General features: G+C 41.6%; 2 protein-coding genes across 2 annotated transcripts; both read left to right on the top strand.

The window, feature by feature from the left end:
- Window positions 1-7,242: 7,242 nt before the first annotated feature.
- top2a (DNA topoisomerase II alpha) lies at window positions 7,243-19,743 on the top strand. The gene is made up of 35 exons (XM_037081412.1): window positions 7,243-7,437; window positions 8,671-8,817; window positions 9,010-9,100; window positions 9,216-9,279; window positions 9,375-9,520; window positions 9,774-9,871; window positions 9,965-10,177; window positions 10,582-10,755; window positions 11,107-11,208; window positions 11,302-11,439; window positions 11,535-11,673; window positions 11,756-11,913; window positions 12,039-12,164; window positions 12,362-12,472; window positions 12,829-12,934; window positions 13,077-13,186; window positions 13,285-13,377; window positions 13,461-13,575; window positions 13,664-13,785; window positions 13,901-14,049; window positions 14,196-14,427; window positions 14,518-14,652; window positions 15,052-15,252; window positions 15,371-15,566; window positions 15,756-15,847; window positions 15,937-16,083; window positions 16,183-16,266; window positions 16,365-16,574; window positions 16,680-16,800; window positions 17,483-17,653; window positions 17,989-18,172; window positions 18,279-18,334; window positions 18,427-18,546; window positions 18,781-19,022; window positions 19,165-19,743. Exons 1-35 carry the CDS (start codon window positions 7,420-7,422, stop codon window positions 19,312-19,314), a joined length of 4,761 nt encoding a protein of 1,586 aa, XP_036937307.1. The 5' UTR covers window positions 7,243-7,419; the 3' UTR covers window positions 19,315-19,743.
- Window positions 19,744-21,566: 1,823 nt separating this feature from the next.
- LOC119009803 (gap junction delta-3 protein-like) lies at window positions 21,567-24,337 on the top strand. Its single transcript, XM_037081414.1, has one exon. The coding sequence runs from the start codon at window positions 21,586-21,588 to the stop codon at window positions 22,318-22,320; it is 735 nt and encodes a 244-aa protein (XP_036937309.1). The 5' UTR covers window positions 21,567-21,585; the 3' UTR covers window positions 22,321-24,337.
- The last annotated feature ends 379 nt before the right edge of the window (window positions 24,338-24,716 follow it).

The raw sequence follows: 24,716 nt of genomic DNA, 5'->3' as shown, positions 1-24,716 counted from the left end.
ATCATTCATGGCAATCCACCTTGAATCGGTATGAGGAGAGAAAACCACCAGTCTGAGCAGCTCAGGAGACGTAGACTCTATGACAGGGACGCAGTGCACCCTGCTTCATATTAATGGGTCAGAAGTGGGAAAGGTTGGGAACTATTGTTTCATGGCTGACCAGGCTAATGGGGAACTTAATGGTGCCTGACCACGACTGGCGCATGCACAAGCGCGATTTACATGATCGTCGATGCTTATCTCAGTCAATATTATTGAGGTCATGGTAAGCTATCTTTCACTCTGCCAGCTGATGCAGCCGGTTAATCAAACCTGCTTCCTGTGTAGAGTCAATATTAAGTTTTAGAGAGTGAAAATACAGAGCTCACTCTGCAATTTGTCCATATAAGGCGCTCCACCTGCTGCAGATTCCTCATTGTTATGATTGTGAAAGAACTCATGGTCACATTTTTTACAATAGGTGTGAACAATCAGCCAAGTGCCGTCACTGATTGCAATGAATGGCATCTTAAATGTTAAGTTGTTATGATTTCCTCCCGGCACAGGCAACAGAGGCACTTGAAGCTGCTTTCCACTGCCCTTTTAAAGTAATTAATAATTCTTGGTCCTTCATTGTGTTTCTCAGACGTATTCACAATGACAGCCAGGGAGGGGTGTTCACCTTAAAGGTCATGTTATGGACCTCCAAGGACACTGCTGGAAATGTGATGGTCAAAACATGACCCAACAATGGAAACCGTCTGTGAATGTTAGAGGATCACTGGAGAGGTTTTTACTTCCCCGACCACTGTAAATGTTAGAGGATTAAATATTCAAGAGTCTCATCTACAAGAATATTACCAATGCTTTTTTTAATTTTTAGTCAAGGTTGGTTTTCTCATTTTTATTTTTTCCTGTGAAAAAATTCAGCATACTGTGAGCCACTGGAATCTGCTTTTGCACCTTAAACAGTTTGCCATCATACACCGAATGCTGACAGTGAGCATGAAGCTGTAATTTCAGTTTTTTAAAGATTTGTGCCATTATTTCATGCTTGTTGAGTGTTTTCATATCAGTACGCACATTACACCCTGCATGCTCTACTTCCCGTCGATCATCTAACACCCACAGGAATAAACGGGAATAGTCTTTGCTGGGAAATAATTACTCAGAAACACTGAGGTGAACTGAAGCGAATTCACTTAGGCAAACTCATAATTGAGTTCTCCAAGGGAGAACACCCATTTGCAACTCTAAAACACTCAGTCTTCTCAAAGAACAACTTTTACAGACATGTTGGGTCCAGTTTTAATTCAACATTTAACCAAATTGAATTGGGGGCAGAGGTTTCAATTGACCTTGGTGAACAATTAAGAAAAAAATGAAATGCTTCTCGCAGAGAGTTAGATGAAAAGATGACTCTCATGTCTGTACATTTAATATGAAGTTACTGTTAGAAGATGGCTAGCTTGACCTAGCTTAAAGACAGGAAATAGACGATGAAGCTAGCTTACTTTCCAGAGCTAAATTACAGTGCAATATGTAAGAATTTTTTTTTTTTTTTTTCAAATATAAATATTATACAGAAAAAGAGATATCTACTTAGGTTAGCATACTAACCAGCTAGCCCCAGCCTAGCTGTAATACCACTCCAAGCTCCCAGTCTGGACCACTAGCTGCAAGGCTAATTGATCCAGCCAGCTAATGGCAAATAGTTGGCAGCAACAAATGGTTACTCTGCAGATATGCCACCCCCTATTTGTTTGTAGTATAAATTAAAGGGAGGCTAATTTCTTTGATATTGCACCTTTGAAACATCAGGTCTTACACCAGTTTCCTGGATGCCTCAGAATGACAGTCAGTCCAGGAGTCCCTGCACCTGGCCAAGGAATACCGTAATTCTGTGCAAACCCCCTAGCAAAAATCCCAAATTGCTGTTTTTACATTTCAGTTTTTCTCTGGATTAAACAAATGACATATGAAATTTTAATTAGTAAACTTTAGAGGGTCTCATACCTTTAAACAGAGCCGGACTAGCTTTTCCCCCCAACTTTAAGCCTTTAAGCTAAGCTAAGCTAACTGCCCCCTGACTGTAGCTTCGTGGACAGATGTAAGACTAGTATCGGCCTTTAAATGACTTCCTAAACAGCTCCTTTAAGATCAAGTAGTGGGAAATGATTTCTGAATGTCAGGCTGTCAAATTTGGGTCAATTAAAGTGCAGGTGGCATGGTCAGCTCATATATCTTTGCTGGATGGAAAGGCCAAAAATGCAGAAAAACAAGATGGATGTTGAAAAGGGTCCTTTCCCCTGTCAACTGAGATATCTTTTGTTTTCTGTTGGAACCAGCTCTGACATACCTGTCAAGTACTCAGTTGGAAGCAGCAGTTGTTTACCTGTCACCCTAATATTCGCAACGCAGCACTATCCTTGTATGACACGGGACATCAAGCTGCACCAAGCAGCCCCTTTAGACGGCTATAAACAGATCTGTGACACATCAAGTTTCTTTCTCCCCCACTTCCCCAACAGTCGGGCTGTATCAGGCCTCGGGAAACACAGGGCCATCAATAAATAAACAGGAAAGCAGGTGGTACTGAGAGCGCGGGTGTCCATCTACTTTGCTAACATCTCTCAGCAACTTCAGATGGGTGACTATTTTTGGATGCTGCGTACTTAGTATTCCCGGTTTAGAACTGCCCACTAGTACTGGATAAGAAGAAGTCTGTGTGTGAGTGTGTTACGAGGTTAGAATAGTAATGGATGAGTTGCAAACAGGTGTGAAACTGCTTTCTCTTAAATAAAGAGAAAGGGGATTTTTCACTCTGGAGAGAGTTTTTTGTTTTTTTTTGTTTTTAAATACTTAAGAGAAATGTATCAGAAGGCAACAGAGGGTTTCCTACATCTATGAAAACATTTGCCAAACTTCTTATGATGTCAGATTTTCGTGTATGTAGGCTTCCCATTTTGCCATTAAAAGGAATATTTCAACAGTTTGGGAAATCTTTGGTGATTTGTTTTCTAACAGAGAGTTCAAGGCAGATAGATATGGCTCTCCTGCCTGCTTTTTAATTATTGAGCTACAGTACAGGCATGAGACGGTTAGCCTAGCTTAGCAAACAGACTTAAAGCAGGTGATATAACAGCATGCCCAGCTCTGTCTAAAGGTACCAGTAGGTCTCTGTAGATCTTAGCTGTAAGCAATATGCTACTATGCTTATTTACTGAAAATGAAAACTATTTATTTCATATAGAAATCTGAAATTTATGTTTGCAGATGAACTGTTCTTTTCAAAATACATACTCCCAACCGTCCAGGAGTCCTGACTGCGCTGCTAACCTCAGCTGATGGCCCAGGTTGAACCACCTGGGGTTTACTGCCAGGCCATGCCTTGTTTCTCCCCACAGCAAACACCTCTTGCCTTAATTTTGGAGCTTTCTCCACTCTGCAGTAACAACGGGGAACAGCCTACCCCCCTGCAGTCGTCGGAGACATCACTTCAAATAGTGTTCACGCCCTCAGGAAGAGATTGAATAAACACCTCCCCTGGATGAGACAGCAATCCTAAAGCTTAAGGCCCTCAAACAAGCACGAGACAGCTTCATATTCCTGAGTAGCTGCAGATCTGTGATAGGCTCTCTGGGTGGTATTCATGAGGCTCTGCAAAAGCAAAAAGAAAGTAAAGTTTGAATAAGGGGCATGGTTAATCCCCTCTAATTATAGTTTTGATGAGGTGATGAAATACATTTTAAAGGTAACAGTAAATCCCATCTCACAAAACTCTCGACACAGCTCTGCAGCACATTTTGACTCTAAATTGTCTCCCTGTCAGGTACAGAGGAATCAAAAATATGCTATTCTGAAGGTAGCATCCAGCCTCCTTGTGTTGTTGTACATGTACAAAGCAAAAAGTAAGCATGGACGAGGGCAGTTGGCATATTTTTTTTTATATTTCTTAAAAGAAATCAATCATTCTTTCCGGCTGAAGATACCGAGTGCCAAACCAAACTGTAATGTGCGTTTGCACCTTTATACATGGGTGCAGGTGTGGGTGTATTTGTGTACATACACTCCACCAAATCTGCTGGACCACAGCGCAAACTCCTCAGCCCTATTATTATCATGCCAAGGTCAGATGAGTGGGCAGCATAGCAGAGGAAGACAGATAAGAATGGTAGAACGGTTAGATAAATCAGGTTACTGCATTTCCATTGACTGATAACCGCCAGACCAAAACTGTAAAAGCCTTGCTTGGTGCCGCATAAAATCCTAGATTTCAGAATGTCTTTACATGAGCTGATCACGGCTGTAAGACACAAATCGAAGCTCTGCACAGTGATACACCATAGCTGCTACAACACATCAGCTGAGTGCTATCATGAAACTACAACGGCACACTTTTAGGGAGATAAACCCATTAACCACTAAAATAGCTTTTAGGCAGCTATCATGTACAGTGTGTAAGCGTGTGTGACAGAGCGATTGGAGGAAATGAGGGGGAGAGGGAGGAGGGCGGGGCGGGAAAGAATATTGATAAATGAAGCAAAATTGGATGCTGAACACTTGGGGGGGAAAATGGAAGGCTGCAATTCCAGAAAACATCACAGAACATTTTCTTGCAAGTCACTTTGGTACATTTGTACACTGAAAAAGACAGTAATGGTTTGTACCAGAAGTGGCCGACATAAACAATGGCATTATCATTAGGCGACATGGAGAGAATGGGTGTGCTTCATTCTCTACTTCCTTCCAATTAGGGATGGCCTAGTGGGCTGGGTAGTGTGTAGAGGGAAAGACACAATATAGGCATAACCAGGACACAATCTCTCACCGGCTTTGATTAGACCGCAGGCCAACTGATGCGGTTCAGCAGCGGAGAGCTTATTGTGGTGAATACTTGATTGTCTAAAGCAGTCTGAAATGTACCTTTAGTCACGACTTAAAGGTTCATTATGTTTTGTTGCAGCAATATCTACTGAAGTTAGCGAGTAATGCCAGCTCCCAGCAGCCAGCGGTTCTGATGATCTGCTGCCCCCGTATTTCTTTTTGAGTATGGATTATCTGTTGAATCAAAAGATCATGCATTTGGAGCCCACAGTATTTCCTTGTCGTTGTACATTTGTGGAAAATGTACTTCTTAGATGTTTATGTGTGTGCAGGTGTGAGTGTGTTGGAAAAGATGTATAAAGATATATGAAATTTAGGGCTTGCGCACATATGTATGCATACACATCTGCATCTGCCTGTGCATACATGCCAAATTTATAAGGTATACATACTGTAGATGGATTGTCTCTGACTTGCAAACTACGTGTTATTGCAAGTTGTGTATACAGTGAAACAAATTAAGTTTGAATTAACTGTACAATTTTCTGTACACGTTGTCTGCCAACATGAACTAAAGGAAAGTTACATAAGAAGTACATCTTGAGTATTTTCTCCGGTGTGTCAGAAGCAGCTGTCACCTGCTGTTCTTTGGACTAAAAAAAGTACTCTTGAGTGATGATGCCCACTTTGGCTCTTTCGGAAATTATCTGCTGACTTTGCAGGTGCGGCTTCCAGACAAGATGTAAATAAGATGGAGAGTGCGAAGATGTTAAATATTGCAGCTTCACTTGGCCGTGTGAATCCTGAACGGCACTATGCAGCTGTGAATATCACAGTTTCTCTGATCTCTGGAAATCCTGCAGGATTATACAGTGATCATATTAGGCTTCAAAGAACATGGTAATGCTTTAAAAGTGCTTAAGCTTGTGTGATATGCCATCAATAAAGACAGACCTTTGGGTAAGTTGGTAACTGGCCATTGAGTAAGACATTTGCTGTCTAAGCATGGAACAGAGAAAAATTGTAAGGTGAGACTTGAGGACAGACAATAAACTGTAGGCATTTGTCTCTTTCTTTCTCATTCAAAGAGACAAGTGAAATAACATCAGTGAAAGACTGTGTTTATTGTACATTTGGAGGATTTCAATTTTAGCTTAATGTCTTTTTGATAACTACACGAGGTGCAATCTAGTCAGTAATATGATGAGGCATAAAACCTCTTTAATAAAAGTGTTTATACTATTTAACAATACCCAGGTAAACCATGTGAAAGACAAACAAGGGCTGTTTCTCCACGTGCATTTCTAAAGTATGTGGCCACACACTGTGTAGGAAATGTACAGTGCATACAGTGAAAATAAAACAATGCTATGATTAGTTAGTGCCGGCCTTCAGATTGAATGGTTGTTTACATCAGTATCCCGTGGAGTGTGTGAAAGTGTTGTCCTTTTTTATAAAACAACCCATGGGATAAATGGGCTATGATTCTGACACTGCCCACCAAATAATCCTCTCCAGTACCTCCATGCCAATATCATATCAATATGTCTAGCATTTATTCGCACTGTGCTGCAGTACAGCCATAACGATAAAGAACCCAAAACATTAAAGTGGAACTCTCGCCAAAAGGCAACATAAGCTTTTTTTTTGCTAATGCACCTGAGTCAATGCATAGTTACGACAACAGAGCCACTTTTAAGATTTACCGTATTTTTGTTTTTGGGTCAAACTCATTTTCAATGGGAATGCTACAGACACTTTTGTGATAGAATCAAAATCACTCCCACTGAAAATGAGTATGACCTGAAAACAAAAATACGGTAAATCTTAAAAGTGGCTCTTTCGTCGTAATTATGCTTTTAAACAAAGGTTTCGACTCGGGTAAATTCACAAATAAAGCCTAGGTCGCATTTTGGCGCAAGTTTCGCTTTAAATCACTATTTTGACATCAGTCTCCCCACTGTAAACTAATTAAGTGCCACATATTAACTGTAACAGGCCCATATGACCAGGGTTTCTATGAACCAGGACAAATAATGTTCACTCAGTCATTCAATTAAAGAATAAAGTGTTTACAAACACAATGTTTTTTTCCATATGGGTCAATAATTGCCAAATGAGAGTTGAATGTGCAGTTTTTATGACACCATAACAAAATACTTTGTATCCACTATTTATTACTTCTCTTGTTTTTAGATGATTGTGTGTCGGTGATAAATAAACTCCTAGAAATATTTTTTCGAGCACGTCTTCTATTTTCCATGTTCCATGTTGTTCCATGAAGTTGAAGCTGATTGGCCGTTAGACCCGTCGTGGGCGGGCTCATGTCGCTTACAAACTAAACGTTTGGCTCTCTCTTTGAAAACAGAGTCCTTTATGTTCCTCATTGGCGGAACCATTCAGAAGGCCCTTCGTTTGATTGGCCAATAAGCTGGCGCGAGAAGCTGCTTCTAAGTTTTGAATGTTGAAACCGGGCTTTTGATTCACTCGGCGACCACAGGGAAGCCAGGCAGCAGTTATCGTTAGTAGTTAGCCGAGGGCTTATCAGCCAGTGTTAGTTATACACTTAGTCTCTAAATTAAGCGCCAGGGCTTAGTAATAAATATAAGAACAATGGCTGAACCACTGAAGGTAACATTATTGTCACTTTGATGCTTGCTATTAGCAGTCAGTGCTAATGTTAGCTAGCGTCACATTGAAACTTAGCAACAGTTCATGTTAGCTAGCTAACATCGTCTATCAGCTTCTGTTTTATGCGATATTTAACGTAATAAGAGTGGTGTTAAATGCGTCATGCAAAGTGCAGTGGTCAAGTGATCCGGCAGTAACGTAACAACTCCACTCAAAGACACACGTACAAACTACAAATCTGATGTGGGCCGCTGCAATTTCATAAACTGTGTTAATGTTACGGTCCGTATTTACCGTTCAGCTCGTTAGCTAACGTTAACGTACCGTTACCCTTTTTACATCACAACATGGCGGTGCACACTCAATAACAATAGTAACGTATATTCACCTAGAGTCAGTGTTAACTTGAATTTAACTGCTTAGCCCATGCACTTGCCGTGACTTTTTTTCAAAATGTGACATGATCACTTTTAATGATATTTGTCTAAAGACTGTAAGTTGAAACGCTGAACATTCAAGTGCATGCCAGCAAACACAGTTTCTAGCGTCTCCCCCTCTTACTGTCCTTAAGCCGCATGGTGAAATCAGGTTACGGAGATGTTTTCTTTTTGTGGACTATGCAGTGTACACTGATTATTTAAATTCTTTAGTGGATAGAGTCAATTATTTTGTCATCTCAGTATCTTAGGCCTGAAGTAATTTCAATAATGTGCAGTTGTTTATGCAGGTGCTGTTGGTTATTGTTTGGAGATTACCTGTAGCACAAATGGAACCTCTGCTGAGCAACTTTTGACAATTTCCTACAATCTGTCTTTCATCCAAAACCTCTAAAGAGAAAAGGGGAAGGCTGTCGTCATGAGGATGTGTTTAGTTTTATATTGCTCAAACTGCATAAATGTGGGGTAAAGTACAGGTGAACCTGTCACTATCTTCGCTTCCTACGCTACGACCAACAGGATTTAGGTAGAACATGATGGAAACTAGGACTGGTAGCAGAAGCCTGAATACACTGTGCAAAAAATTAATGTGGCCGTGTAAAAGCTGCATTCTACTGAATCAACCAAGGGCCAAATATACTGCATGTTGCAAGCTGAGGGGCAGAAAATAAATATTTAAGTTGTTTTACATTTGTTTTATTTTTTTCCTTAGTGCTTTTTAGTCTAGTCATACAATTTAGGCAGCAAGACAAGAGAATGCACATTAAAGATAATAACTGTGTGTCATGCTCGACAGACCTTCTTTGAAAACAAGCCGATAGAGAAGACGAAGAAAGATCCGAAGCGGCTGTCGGTGGAGAGGATCTACCAAAAGAAGACGCAGCTGGAGCACATTTTGCTTCGACCGGACTCCTACATAGGCTCTGTAGAGACTGTCACCCAGGTAAAAAGACACAAAGCACGGCCATTTGAAATTAAAGGCTTCTCTGATAAAACAATTGATTTAAGTCCTATGAGAATAGTAGTCTCACTGCAGAGTTGCAGAATATTGATTTGAGGAGTAAAGCATTAACAGTTCTTATTATACAAATTTATGCATGGTCTTTGGAATCATTGATTGACTCCTTTCTTTTAGCAAATGTGGGTGTATGATGAGGACGTTGGGCTGAACTGCCGCGATGTGACATTTGTGCCAGGGCTTTACAAGATTTTTGATGAAATCCTTGGTGAGTAAATGGTTCATTATTGTAGATGGTGTTTTACATATAAAAGCAAAATGTTGATTGATCTTATGTTGGGCCTACTTTACTCAAGCAATTTGTTTGTTTCTTCTCTCTACAGTAAATGCAGCTGACAATAAGCAGAGGGATAAGAACATGAACTGCATCAAAATCAGCATTGATGTGTGAGTAATAATTAATACTGCACATCCATATAAGATCTCAAGTGTCACTTTGCAGACGTGCATCATGAAATGCATGTCTACTTCTTTCCTTTCAGTGAAAACAACACCATCAGTGTATGGAATAACGGGAAGGGTATTCCTGTGGTGGAGCACAAGGTGGAGAAGGTCTATGTGCCTGCTCTCATCTTTGGACAGCTCCTCACCTCCAGTAACTACGATGACGATGAGAAGAAAGTGACCGGTGAGTTTACTCTTTTCGAGTGAAGAATTACTTTAAATCTGCTATAAGAGTGGAGTAAACATATTCCAAATCCCCATGAAATTATTTTCAAAGGGTGGATTGGCCATCTGTGAACACTCAGGTTGAGCAAAAACATAAATTGAGGCCACACAAAGGTCGGTTCATAAATGAGCTACAGTCAAGTTTGGTGTTAAATCAGTAGACTGTTACTTTTCTAATATCCTAACCCACGTTGTCTAATATTGTTCTTCAGGTGGACGCAATGGATATGGTGCTAAGCTTTGCAACATCTTTAGCACAAAGTTCACCGTAGAGACTGCCTGTAAAGTCTCAAAGAAGACCTTCAAGCAGGTAAGATGGAGGCTAAACCAAATTTGCTTTTTTGCCATCATTGTTACTTGTAAGTGGAAATGTTTCATTACATGTCTGTCTTTGTTTTCACAGACTTGGTACGACAACATGGGCAGGACAGGGGATGCTACCATCAAATCTTTTGACGGAGAGGAATACACTTGCATCACCTTCAGGCCAGATCTGCCCAAGTTTAAAATGAGCACCCTCGACAAAGATACAGTGGCGCTGATGACCAGGAGGGCCTATGACATCGCTGGGGCGTCCAAAGGTGTCCGTGTGTTCTTCAACGGCAAGAGGCTGCCGGTATGTTATCACGTCTTTCACTTGACATTACTGAACGTCACATCTGCCTGACAACCACATATCTATTGACACTCTCGCTAAAGTTGACGTTAGTTTAATCTAATTTGAAAGCTAAATTAAGTTTCAGGTTGAACTCTTAAGAACAGTTATGAAAGTTAAATTATTTGAGATAATCAGAAACCTGTTTTTTTTTTTAAACCTAGTAATTAAGTGCTAACATATTATTATGACATTCTTCAGAGCTTTTTTAAAATATCCTTTACTTTTTCATAGCTTTGATGTGGGAGTTAGTGTTTTAAATGGTACAAACAGGAATCACCACATTTTCATTTCTCTAATTTATTAATTGCATATATATATTTTTCAAAAATCTATCGGTTAAGACAACTGCTCTTTTACTTCAGGTTTCAGGTTTCCGTAGCTACGTGGACATGTACTTGAAGGACAAGGTGGACGAGGTCGGCAGTGCACTGACTGTGGTCCATGAGATCGTCAACGAGCGCTGGGAGGTCTGCCTCACCATGAGCGAGAAGGGTTTCCAGCAAGTCAGCTTTGTCAACAGTATTGCTACAACCAAGGTAATGTCACAGTGAATCAGAACTTTTGTGATGCATTCATTTTATGTTAACAGTACATATCTGTGTGACAGTGATTGAATGTGGCTTTTGACGACTATGCCAAACCCATTATTTATTTTTATGTGTGAGCTGCTAGAATACTGAATGCCAATTTAAATCATCTTTTGTCAGCCCTGTTTGAATTTTCATCTTAGAGCAACTATGAAGCATCTTAAGGTAGATTGAACTTGTAGGCTAGGACCCTTTGTCAGCTAAGTACATGCTTGGCTGCTCTCCCAGCCACTTTATGTCAAAACGATTAAGACTTCTGACATTTATTCTGTAAATGGGATGTTATGTTTGTCCCCTCAGGGAGGGAGGCACGTGGACTATGTGGCTGACCAGGTCGTTGCCAAGCTGATCGAAGTGGTGAAGAAGAAGAACAAAGCTGGAGTGGCCGTCAAGCCTTTCCAGGTACAGTCATCTTAGTATACCTTCACATCATAATTCTCCAGGTGATGTTAACAAAATGGATAACTAAATATACTCTACTCCCTCTCCATCCAGGTGAAAAACCACATGTGGCTGTTTGTCAACTGCCTGATTGAGAACCCCACCTTTGACTCTCAGACCAAAGAGAACATGACGCTGCAGCACAAGAGTTTTGGGTCTACTTGTCCCCTCGGAGACAAGTTCATTAAACAGGTGCCAATGGAAAGAGTACTGGCATGCATTCATGCCTTTTTAAAAGTGTAATCAAATTTGTTTTCACTAATTCCCTTCTTTTCTGTTCTCTATAGGCCACATCCTGTGGGATTGTGGAAAGTATCATGAACTGGGTGAAGTTCAAGGCTCAGACCCAGCTGAACAAGAAATGCTCGGCTGTCAAACACACAAAAATCAAGGGGGTGCCCAAACTGGACGATGCCAACGATGCAGGTATTGTACACCGCACTCTTTTTAATAGTCTAGCCTTGTGAGAATGAAAATGAGCTCATGCAGTTACCATGTTCTCTTGCAGGTGGGAAGAACTCCATCGCCTGCACACTGATTCTCACTGAGGGAGACTCAGCCAAGACACTTGCTGTGTCTGGGCTGGGTGTGGTCGGCAGGGACCGCTACGGAGTGTTCCCCCTCAGAGGAAAAATGCTCAACGTGCGGGAGGCCTCACTCAAACAGGTCAGAGAGCGTGTCGGTGAATCTAGCTTTATATTACTGAATTTGTCTTGTATGCACACAGATCTATCTCAGATGTAGTTTACCAAAGAGCTGAGGGTGACATGTTTTTTGGTCTTCCTCATTAGATTATGGAGAATGCTGAAATCAACAACATCATTAAGATCCTCGGCCTTCAGTACAAGAAGAACTACAGCGACCCAGAATCCCTCAAGAGTCTGCGTTACGGCAAGATCATGATCATGACAGATCAGGTGCACCAGCTGTTTCCTCTCAGACTTCTGTTTTACTTGTTTAAAGTGTATCTAATTTGTATTCATTTTAAACTTAAAAATGATTAAATGAAATGAAATATATGTCTATAGGGCTGCATGTACAAGTTCAAATTAGCTTTACAGCTTTCTTAACATTAACATGAATGGTGTCTACTGTATTCCCGTGATTGTGACAGGATCAAGATGGCTCCCACATTAAGGGCCTGCTGATCAACTTCATCCACCATAACTGGCCATCGTTGCTGCGCCACAACTTCCTGGAAGAGTTCATTACCCCCATCATCAAGGTACATATTGTCACTACCCGCACTATGATTCACTAAATCGATTCACTGAGTCATTTCAGATGGAGCAACTCAGATGGAGCCTTGGCAGATCTCCTCTGTACGTCTGGTTGATACATGCTACTTAATTTACAACAACACTGCCATCTGGTGTCAAATCTTAGAGCTGAATATAGTTTTCTAGAAAGGCTGCTATTGACCATTTTCGTCAACAGTTTTACCATTTAATAAAAAACCTAATTTCTCTTTGATGATGTTCATAATCACTGTTATGCTAATTTTGTATATTTTAACCATTTTAAATGACACAGTGAGAAGACATAAAATGATTCGGACTTGTTTTATTTCCCTCTCTTTAGGCATCTTGCAAGAAAACTGTGCTGTCCTTCTACAGCATCCCTGAATTCAATGCTTGGAAGGACAGCCTGCCCAACACCAAATCTTGGAAAATAAAATACTACAAAGGTTTGTTATAAACCCCTGTGTGGTAGTAAAGATGACAAGTAAGCATCCCACCATACCTGGCCTGTTGCTGGTTGTAGTCTGGCATGTCTTTATAGTGCAATATCTAATAGGTTCTCTGTCTTTGCTGTCTTCATCCATTCAGGTTTGGGAACTAGCACGTCGCAGGAAGCCAAGGAGTACTTCTCTGATATGCAGAGACACCGTATTCCATTCAAATACGCTGGCCCTGAAGACGATGAAGCTATTACCCTTGTAATTATATAACACTATAACCCATTTCAAAATGTCTGACAATACAATCAGCAGAAGTGCAAACATCTGATTCTTGCCTATTCTTTTGTTTGTCCCAGGCCTTTAGCAAGAAGAAAGTGGATGAGCGGAAAGAGTGGCTGACCAACTTCATGGTCAACAGGCGCCAGCGCAGGGAGCACAACCTGCCTGAGGTAAAATCTAAAAATGGACTAAACTGCATGTACTCTACTGCTGTTTTCTCTCAAGTTTCACTGCATGTTTGCTCTCTTGACAGGACTACCTGTATGGTCAGACCACCAAGTCCCTCTCCTACAACGACTTTGTCAACAAGGAGCTGGTACTTTTCTCCAACTCTGACAATGAGAGGTCCATCCCCTGCCTGGTGGACGGTATGTGAAATTAGATTAAATCTTTAAAAAATGTATTTATTATGGGTAATAGTGGTATAATATGTGTCTGGCTTAATGTGTATATCAGGACTGAAACCAGGCCAGAGGAAAGTGCTGTACTGTTGCTTCAAGAGGAATGACAAGCGGGAGGTGAAGGTGGCCCAGTTGGCTGGTTCAGTGGCTGAGATGTCAGCCTACCACCATGGAGAGGTGAGATGACGTCACACTTAAATGAGCTGGTTGTAAACCTGCTAACAATCTTACTGTGTTTCTTATATTTATCCTTTTTGATAATCTGGGTTATTCAATTTTCTAAACTGTTCAGGTCTCTCTGATGATGACCATCGTTGGTTTGGCCCAGAACTTTGTGGGAAGCAACAACCTGAACCTGTTGCAACCTCTGGGTCAGTTTGGAACCAGGTTGCATGGTGGCAAAGACTCTGCCAGTCCTCGATACATCTTCACTATGCTCAGGTCAGCAGCCTCCTTACAAACTCTGCATAATCTGAAGCTGCAGGCCTTCTGCACACGTTTGCTAAGATAAGAATGTGTGGACGTTGATGTTGTGGTTTACCTATTTAGTGATTAACTCCAAAACTCTCAACTCTCTGTCCTTCCAGCCCACTTGCCCGCCTTGTTTTCCCAGCAGTGGATGACAACCTGCTCAAGTACAACTATGATGACAACCAGCGCGTAGAGCCAGAGTGGTACATGCCCATCATCCCCACTGTGCTGGTGAACGGCGCCGAGGGCATCGGCACAGGCTGGGCCAGCAAGCTCCCCAACTACGACATCCGAGAGATCATCAACAACATCCACCGCATGCTCAATGGCGACGAGCCTCTGCCCATGGTGAGGACAGGAAATGGCTGTTGATGTTTATCCTGTGTCTTCTGGTGAACAAATAGGATTATAAGAATCAATGATCTTTTTCTTCTCTAGCTTCCAAACTACAAAGGCTTCAGAGGCACGATTGAGAAGGTGATGGAAAACCAGTTCATGAACAGCGGAGAGGTGGCCATTATTGATTCCACCACCATTGAGATCTCTGAATTGCCTGTCAAATCCTGGACCCAGGTTAGTTGTCTAAGCTTTATCCCTGCACTTAGGGTAAATATTTAGGAACTGAGTTTCTGTTTCTAAAAATTTGTGCTGGTCCACGTGTCCTGGTAGATTTCATCCCTTGCAGCAATTGAGAGAAATTCCGGTATGTTTTCTGTGTTTACTGTATGTCCCGAAGCGAAGTGTTGGTATTTGACAACTTGTGAATGAGAGTCCAGGGTTTTCCCTGCCATTATAATGCTTAGGCACCTATAATGGCTGTAGTGGTTCCCCAGTGGACTTGTTTAGCAAGGTTTATCATTGAGCTATTTGGGTATTGATTATTGAGATTCTGATTGAACTCAGAACTTAACAGAGACTCCATTCATCTCCCTCCGGTCTCATTGTCATTCCATATTGTTCTCTGTGGTCTAGACCTACAAGGAAAACGTCCTGGAGCCAATGTTGAACGGCACAGAGAAGGTCCCTGCTCTGATCACCGACTTCAAGGAATACCACACAGACACCACCGTGCGTTTTGTGGTCAAGATGACAGAAGAGAAGCTGCGGGAGGCGGAGGCTGCCAACCTCCACAAGGTCTTCAAGCTACAGAGCCCCCTCACCTGCAACTCTATGGTAATGGATGCACAAATGAAATGTTACAGCGACAGAGGATGAATCAGGTCTTCTGGATGTTTGCTATAAAATCTCACGTATTTCGTAAAAGCTTAACCTGTCTGTTTTCTCCATTTAGGTTCTGTTCGACCATGTGGGCAGTCTGAAGAAGTACGAGTCCGTGCAGGATATTCTCAAGGACTTCTTCGAGTTGAGAATGAAGTACTACGTGCTGAGAAAGGACTGGTTGACCGGCATGCTCGGGGCAGAGAGCGCTAAACTGACCAACCAGGCCCGCTTCATCCTGGAGAAAATCCAGGGCACCTTGGTTATTGGTTAGTAGCTTGTGTTATTTTGTTTAAAAGACATGCAAAGAATAAAAATGAAACACTTGTATTATATATATTTTTCCTACTAAAGGTGAGCAATCCAGCAGTCCAAGTTTTAGGCACAATTGTACAGACCTAACATGTTTTTGGTTTTTATTAGGATTAAAAGTTTTAATTCTGTCCATGTGCTTGCAGAGAACAAGCCAAAGAAGGAACTGATTCGCATGCTGCAGCAGATGGGCTACGACTCTGACCCAGTCAAGGCTTGGAAAGAGGCTCAAGAGAAGGTAGGACATGTTCGCACATCAGCGAGGAATACTAAATAATCATCCACACCTGAGCTAATGGCTTCACATATTGGTGTTCATGGTTTTAGAATGAGGAGGAGATGGAGCAGGAAGATGAGGAGGAAGCAGAGAAAGAAGACACCAGCGGGCCAGACTACAACTACCTGCTGAGCATGCCCATGTGGTTCTTGACCAAAGAGAAGAAAGATGAGTTGTGCAAACAGAGGGATGCAAAGGTGCGATGTTCAGTCATGCCTTCAAAAAGAAGTTTAAAATTCAATTTGGTCTGTCTAATGCAAACTTTGTCAATTTCTGACCTGACTGCTGTTCTATAGGTTACAGAGCTGAACACCCTGAAAAAGAAGAGTCCAGCAGACATGTGGAAGGAAGACCTGGCTGTTTTCTCTGAGGAACTGGAGGTATTGGCTCGTTGTCTAATTTTCATACATCCAGTTATAAGTGCACCTCGTCAGTCACATATACTCACCGACAATATCCTGTTCCTTCTTGTGCTCAGAAATGGGAGGCAAAAGAAAAGGAGAATGCCGCCATGCCTGTTGTTAAAAAGGGTGCTGGTAAAGGCAAAGCGGTGAAGGTGAAGCAGGAGACTATGCCAACGCCGCAGGGTCGCCGCGTCATCCCGCGCGTTACCAGCACCATGAAAGCTGAAGCCAACAGGAAGGCTGATATCAAGAAAGGAGAGGGCAAGAGGGGCAAAAAAGTCAAGGTATGTCTTTTTATGACATTTAAATCTGCATCTCAAACTACTTTTGGGTTTGCACGCTGCCAAAATGAAATAAGATTTAACTTGACTACATTTCTGTGATTGTAGAGCGAAGATGTGGTGATGAAGATGGAGTTTGGAGAAGACGCAGAGAACGCAGAGCCAAGCGAGGAGGTTGGCTTGGCCGCACGACTGACCAAGAAAACTAAAACCCAGGCAAAGGAAAAAGGTAAAAATGGCTGAAATAACACGTGAAAACGATAATTGACCAAACTTGAGTTGATGATGAGTTCTGTTCTGAGTATATATTTTTTTAATTCATAGATCAAATTAATCATATATTCCACTCATTCAAGAAATATGCAGTAAAAGTGTTTGTTAAAATAAAACTAAAATTATTTGTAGCCTAATTGCACAATTCCCTCTGTCTACATACAGTTAACCAGCAGCCGGCTAATCTTTAGTAACATCTAGTGGCAGCTCTGTGAAAATGCATCACCTGCGATCTGCCTCCTTTCACTTTGAGACTTCGTTTACAGATTTCACGTTTTACCACCAGTGACTCAGAGATCAGATATGAGGCTGCATGTCATAAGTGTGTATTATATTTACCCACAGTTTTTGAATTACGGCAACAATTGTTCCACAACTGCACTTGATAACAAACTGACTCAAAACTGGGGCGTTAATATATGGACTTTGTTAGCTACATCATAATTTGCTGTCAAAAATTCTGCACCAGCATTTAAAAGTTCTGTCCGAAGATCCTTTTACCAACAGCTGCACCCACATTCCCACAGTGGATAGTTAAAAAAAAAAAATAAAAAAAAAACTTTAACCATCATTATAAAAATATATGAAGCTTTATTGCATTTTTATTAAAGATGACTAAGAAATACTCTTCTTTGCAGCAGTGGCATCAAAGACCGGCAAGCAGAGCACGCTTCAGTTCAAGCCCGTTTCCAAGAAGCCCAAGAAGAACCCGTGGTCGGACGAAGAGTCTGACAATCAGTCTGGCGACAGTGACATGGAGGTGGAGGAAGTGGTTGTCCCCAGGGAGCGGGTTGAACGCAAAACTAAAGGTGAATCTAGTAGATTGAGTAGTTGTTTCCCAACCTCCTCTGAAAAGGCCTGACTCATAAACACCCAGAACACCAGATAAGATGTAATCACTCTAGAAATGTTTGGATTTTAATCAAAACACTGATAAGCTGCATTTCCTAAGGATAATTAGCTCTCTTATCTCAATTTGTTCCTCGCTGGTCTTCCCAACAGCTGTGGTGACTCCTCTATGTGGAATATCTCCAGGGAAAACAAACTTTTCAGTCTAATTTTTGATTGAAAAAAAACCCCCAAAAACCTTATAAAACCCAGCAGCACTGCTTAATCAAACCTTTACGCTGTTTTTTTTCTGAAGCTGCGGTGAAGTACAGTATGTCCGACAGTGAAGATGAATTTGATGACTGGGGGAAGAAGGAAGCTCCAGCACGGAAAGCTGTTGTCAGTGATGATGATGATACCAGCTTCGCCCCAGAGCCCAGCTCCGTACCTGAGAGCGATGTGGACTCTCCAGCCCCGCCTCCTAAAGCTCCGGTGCCCACGTGAGTATGAAGACAATGACGTATAAAGCTTCTTCTGTAACATCGAGGCTTTTATCAGACCATTTTAATATTGATCTTATAATTGAATTTCATTCTTTCTGTGCAGGAAGAAAGTGGCAAAGAGCAAATCCACAGTGAAACGAGCTGAAAGCAAGTCGAGCTGTAAGTATTTTTGTTTGACACAGTGGTGAGCTTGAGGAATATTGGGCTAAATTATCTGAGATCTAATTATTTGCTCTTGTGGTGCTTCACAGCTCCCTCTGATGATCAGGTGCCTGCAGCCAAGGCACCAGTTCAACGTAAAACCAAAGAGGCCGCGCCTAAGAAAGCTCCTGCTGCCAGGAAACCAGCTGCATCCAAGAAGAAGGCTGCAGGTAAACAGCCAACGCTAATTAGGAACAGCTCAGCGTGGTTAATGACACACTGGATTTTATGGATTTTTTCGTGAAATGGTACCAATAAAACCAATAAAAAGTTTACAGAAGTTGAATTACAGTAATAGAGTTTCTTACAAATATTTGTCGTTAACTTATGATTAAAGTGCATGGTGGTTGGAGAACAGAACTGAAATGTGTTCTTGGTTTGTTCTTCCTGTTTATTTCTCATAGATGTGAAGCAGCCGTCCATCATGGATGTTTTTTCGAAGCCCAAAGCAACATCCAGCAAGCCTGCCAAGCCTGCCAAGACGGTCCCTACATTTGACACCAGCGACTCTGAGGGCGAAGCTAAAGCTCCGGTCACAAAGGCGAAGCCCGTTCTAAAACGGAAACAGGCTGACAGCGACAACTCTGACAGCGACTCAGACAACCTCATGTCACGTCTGAAGGCCAAGACAACTGCCGGCAGCAAGGTCAGTTTTACACTGAACTCTAATTTGAGAACGGGTTGTTCCATGTTAATGGACCAGCAGACATCATTTTATAATTCTGTTTAGTTCAAGTCATTATCAACACCTTGTTATATACAGTTGAATATTTTCTCTGCTCTTGTAGAAAACCAAGAAGTGGCTCGATGACGACAGCTTCCAGGTCTCAGATCAGGAGGAAGCATCTTCTGTGGCGGTGGCGCCACGGGACAAGCCCTCACGTGCCCGGAAACCTGTAACCTACAACTTGGACTCAGACTCGGATGAAGACTTTTAAATATTAGTCCCTAAACCAGTGTCTACATGGTCGAGTTTTTATAGATTTTGTATTAAAGATTGATTCTTTAGTAAGTTATACGTAAAGTTTCTGCCATGTGCTGACATATGGCTTTGCTTTTATCACTTGAAGTACTGTTGCATTTATACTTGTTGCTTGAATGGACCTGCAGTTTTTACAAAGCTGATTGATTGATTGTAGAAAAAATAGAAGTAAAAAAAGAATGTGTTTCTATGTGTCAGGTGCTTGAACCCTGTTAGACTTGAGTATCTCTGCTTTTAGTGTCTGAAATACTAAAACTAATGGCTACTTGACATTTCTTTGTAATCCACTTTTGTATGCATGTTTGTTTATGTCCTGTCTTGTAAATATTTCAATGGCTGTTCAGTGTATATCACAAAAAAATAAAGTTAACCTGTTTGTACCGATTGCAGCGTGTTTTGGAAAAGAGAGTCACGTGGTGGGATTGCTTTAGGGCTAACGTTGAGTGAAATGTGCTGTTGAATTTGTGTCTGTGCAAGTCAGGTTTCTCTGTAGTGTTTTCGGGGAGGGAGAGTGAACAGCAGCACATGTGGTCGATAGGACCGGTGTAATGGGGAAGAAGTCTTTGGGGAAGTTGGATGGGTAAGTAACACTTTAAATTAATAATCATGATTTCATGTCAGAGGCTAAAATGATCTTTCAGGCTCGGCTTTTAAGCACAAATTGAGATTGTGAATGTTGAGAGTAGAAAGCGAAAGAATTCTCCTTATCTAGTACAACTGATAAACTTGTTCCAAGTCATAAAATTGAGATACAGTTATAACAGCTCATTAAAAATTGCCCTGACTGCTTTCTGAATGAAACCATTCATCACAGGGTAGCATTACGCAAGTGTTCGCGTGTTGCCCATTGTGATCAGAGAAAACTGTTGGTGCAGCTTAAGGCTGACCCTTCCTGCCATTTAGGAAGCTCTTTGAAATGCTCATCAAGAGTTTGCCTTTCTTGGGTAAACATCACTCCTGTCTGGGACTCTTGATGGGTCCAGATTAGGACGTTGCAGGAATTTCCTGAACTGTTGCCGCCCTCTCAATTAGAAGCCCCTGCAAGCCTCCATCACATGCCATTTGGAGTGAGAACTGGCGTGGACCAAGGTGTAACGCTTGATTTGACACAATTTTTATATATCCTCCAAGGATATATCTGAGCTAGAGAGGACGAGGAACCAGAAAACAGGATTTTCTTTTCTTTTTATGGTTTGGTTTTCTCGTGTCTCTTCATCAGGTAAATCAAATCCCTAACGCCCTAAATCCTCAGCTTGTTTTGTCGTCTTACTGCCGCTGACTTGTCAGAAATCCGAGTACAGACCAGCAAGTAGCTCAACCAGTCAGGTTACTTGCACAAGCAGCAGCCTGTAGATGGAACGATGCTGTACTCGTAACTGCCGTGCCGTAAAAAATGAAGTTCAAATATGTGCAGAATAAACGGCAACCAGTCGACCAAAATTCCTGGTGACTGGTTCATCATTTCAGTGGCGGATTCAGGATGTGTGAGGGCCGGGGGGTGAAATCGATAACAAAAAGGGCACCGCATGTGTGCAGAGGGGCACCAGTGGGGTAAGGAGAGGGCACTTTGTCATGTTTTGTCTACCACAGGGGAGTCCAAGAGGGTACGTGCCCAGTGTTTTTTTGTGTTTCGAGGAATGAATGTACTTTATAGCAATCCTCTTTTTTAATATATATATATATATATATATATATATATATATATATATATATATATAGATAGATAGATAGATAGAGAGATAGATAGATAGATAGAGATATAGATATAGATAGATAGATATAGATATAGATATATATAGATATATATATATAGATGTGATATCTATATATATAAAAAAGATTGCTAGAAAAAAAAATCTAATAATTATAAAATATCTTTATACACATCTGTCAAAACAAAACCTAAAGATGAGGGGAGTACCAAGCAGTTAAATCAGGCTGCTGTGATTGTTTTATTCCTTTCCTGATATTGTTCAATTGCTGTTATTGCAGGTCACTGTCTTTCATTTTTGGTTTCAGGTAATTGGAAGGTGAGTTTTATCACCACATTGAGCACGTACAAAAAAACAACCTAGATAAGCTGACTGACCTTTGACCCCCCGCCCCCATTTGAATCATGAGTTGTATAATAAGACGCGCTTTGGTTTCTCTTTTTAATCAAAGGCAGCTCAGAGGCAGATAGATCCCTGTGTTCTCAAGAAGCCATACCCGAGACGGTGCTGTGATCATGGGGGAATGGAGCTTCCTCGGCGGGTTCCTCGACAACCTGCAGGCCCACTCGCCGATGCTCGGTCGTTTCTGGCTCCTGATCATGCTTGTCTTCAGGATCCTGATCCTGGGAACTGTAGCCAGCGACCTGTTTGAGGACGAGCAGGAGGAGTTTGCCTGCAACACCCTCCAGCCGGGCTGCAAACAGGTGTGCTACGACATGGCCTTCCCCATCTCCCAGTACAGGTTCTGGGTGTTCCACATCGTCCTCATCGCCACGCCCTCCTTGGTTTTCCTCATGTACGCCATGCATCACCACAACAAGAGGATCGCCCGGTCCAAGCTCAACCAGACTGGCGGCCAGGACCAGAGAGAAGACCACCGTTTGATGAGGCTTTACTTCGTCAACGTGGTCTTTCGCATATTCGCAGAGGTTGGCTTTCTCGTGGGACAGTGGTGGCTGTACGGCTTCAAGGTGGAGGCCCAGTTCCCCTGCAGCCGCTTCCCTTGCCCCTACACGGTGGACTGCTTCACCTCACGCCCCGCAGAGAAAACAATCTTCCTCTGCTTCTACTTCGCTGTGGGGCTGATAGCAGCCATCTCCAGCTGCGTGGAGGTTCTCTACGGCTCCACGAAGTGGTTCTGCTCAAGCCGGCAGTCCGTCACCACCGAGCACCGAGGAACCAGAAAGCGTGTCCGGCAGCGTGAGGATGATCGACGAAGAGCAGCGCGAGCAGGAAGGTCTCCAGCTTGAGCCACAAGTACAGGGCCGGCAGATCTGTGCCTTGTTTATAGTTAAATAATCTGGTCTTTCCATACAGTCCATACGCACTTTATCTGTTTTTTCGGTTTTTCTCTCCTGCTACATGCCATCAAACTGTACAATAATAGTTATATAATCTGGTCATCTAATACAGTACATGCACACTTTATCTGGTTTTCTTATGTCCACTGGTCCACTGCTGATTATTTATCTGTTTCACTGCACCTTATATTTTATTTTTTGCACTATAATAACTACCTCTTTTGATACATTATCTATACTGTGTATATTTGTACATTGCTTTTTATACTCTAATTAATGTTATTTCTTCTTTTTATTTCAGTGTGTTGCTTATATCTTTTATGTATGTAAATGCTGCTGCTACGCCAAAATTTCCCAGCTTGGGATTGATAAAGTGTATCTATCTATCTATCTATCTAGTTTATAAAGAAAGGTTAGTAAGGCTAGCGTCATGACTGGTGAATAATCTGCTAATCTTGATAGAGCGGTTATATGAGGTCTTGTTGAGAACAACTTTTTGGTTGCCAGGTTGTGTTAAACAAATAAAAAATCCCTTTGGCTGATTGAACTGAAGGACTGTGCCACATTCCGTCTATTAACAACTGATTAAGCATTTATTAAATGTTTTTATAACTGCATCATCACCAAGTAGAAACACTGACACAACAGCCCCAAAATTGTTCTTATCAATGACATTAATACATTAATTCTTAACCAATAAAAAGAAATTGTGAGTTATTATAACTCGACCAGGGCTGATTCTGATTCTGAATGATTTTTTGGATTTTGTAAGTTATGATTATTAGCTTGAATGCAACTGCGTGAACACAGACTGTATTTATTTCACAGGTGCACAATTAATGAATGAACAACTGCTCCTGAACCTTTTGTGAGATCAACCATGTTTCATTTGTTCTATTCAACAATATAAATGTCACTTTATGAACTTTTAAGTTTCACATGGCTGCGTTTTTTTCTTTTACTGACTCTTTTGTGGTGAATATTTTTCCTTTGTGTATTTCTTGATGGTAAACAGGCCAGTAGCGCACTGCATAACATGATTTTGGTTTCACCCAGTGTGACTGTTCCTTTATTCTTCTTCTTCCTGCACATAGAAAATTCAGTTTTATTTTTCTGGTTTCATTGTGGTATTGCACTGCGGTGCCACTCTGATCTAAATCACTGCAGAACATGAATATCAAAGTTCCTCATCACTCCATTATGTGTTTGTGCGTATTGTTACTTGGATATATGTGCAGTGTGTTTTCACATTCATCTGCTGAAGCAACAACAATCTCTGTGGTCGTCTGGAATCTTAGTTTAAAGAGGGGCGATGGGTCACTGTGCCTTTAAGAAGTTGCTTGATTGAACTTAAATTATTATCTAAGGCAGAGCATTCCTCTATGTTTTAAAGGAACAGTTCATCCAAAAAAATATATTGACTTTTTAAAAACTGACATAACAACTTTATGCAGCTAGATTGTTTTAATGCATGTCGTTCTCAATATTTAGTCTCCCAGCTGCTGAGGAGACCAACGTAATGCCTGCATCAAAATACAAAAGTACATGAAAAAAAAAAAAAAAATCATGTGAAATCCAAATAAAATGTTACAAATGTATTCACTGGTGACTGAATATGTCCTCTAAGAATATCTGGCAAAGAGTGCAGTTGTTCCAACAGCAGGTGGCAGCATTGGAGCGGTAAACTGTGAAACATGGAGCTCTCATCTTCAGTGAGATGACTTCATTTGCAGCCACATTAATTCAATGACAGCATCCACACGCTGCACGACACTGTGTTATTTATCAATTAATTCTCCAGTTCAGACTGAAACACTGTAACGTCCCTCTCAGCCGTCCTGCAGTGGAAAACATCTTAAAGCTCAGTGTGAACCGAATACTCTCGTCGGTTGTCGTGAACGCCTCCTTGCTGTGTCTGCACCGAGATGTGATTATCATTCGAAGACTCGAGCATGCACAGATTCACAGAGGCCCCTCTGAACACAATGTCATCTAAATACTCTGCAAAGAAGCTTATTTTAGACTGAAACATTCCACACACACACACACACACACACACACACACCCCTCCTGCTGTTCCCTGGACGCATCATATATGCAGATTGCAAAGCGGCGCGGGCCCTTTGATGTGCATAGAACAGAATTCTAGATGTGTTTTATATAACCGCTCGAGAGGGAAGGAAGGAAGAGTCGAAAAGGATTACCATCAAAACTCCCCCCCCCCCCCGTTTCTTCTCTTGTCTGCCTCGTCAAACTGGAGGTGTACCTCTTCCTGTCTTTCTATACCTTCCCCCCCCTTTCCGTGCCTTTCCATACTTCACTCTCGTCTGAATCCTGGGAGGCCT

This window comes from Acanthopagrus latus, chromosome 20 (assembly GCF_904848185.1).
Source record: "Acanthopagrus latus isolate v.2019 chromosome 20, fAcaLat1.1, whole genome shotgun sequence".
In the NCBI taxonomy this organism is placed as follows: Eukaryota; Metazoa; Chordata; class Actinopteri; order Spariformes; family Sparidae; genus Acanthopagrus; species Acanthopagrus latus.
The sequence above is the reverse complement of the archived record's forward strand: the minus strand, read 5'-3'. Positions and strand labels throughout refer to the sequence as shown.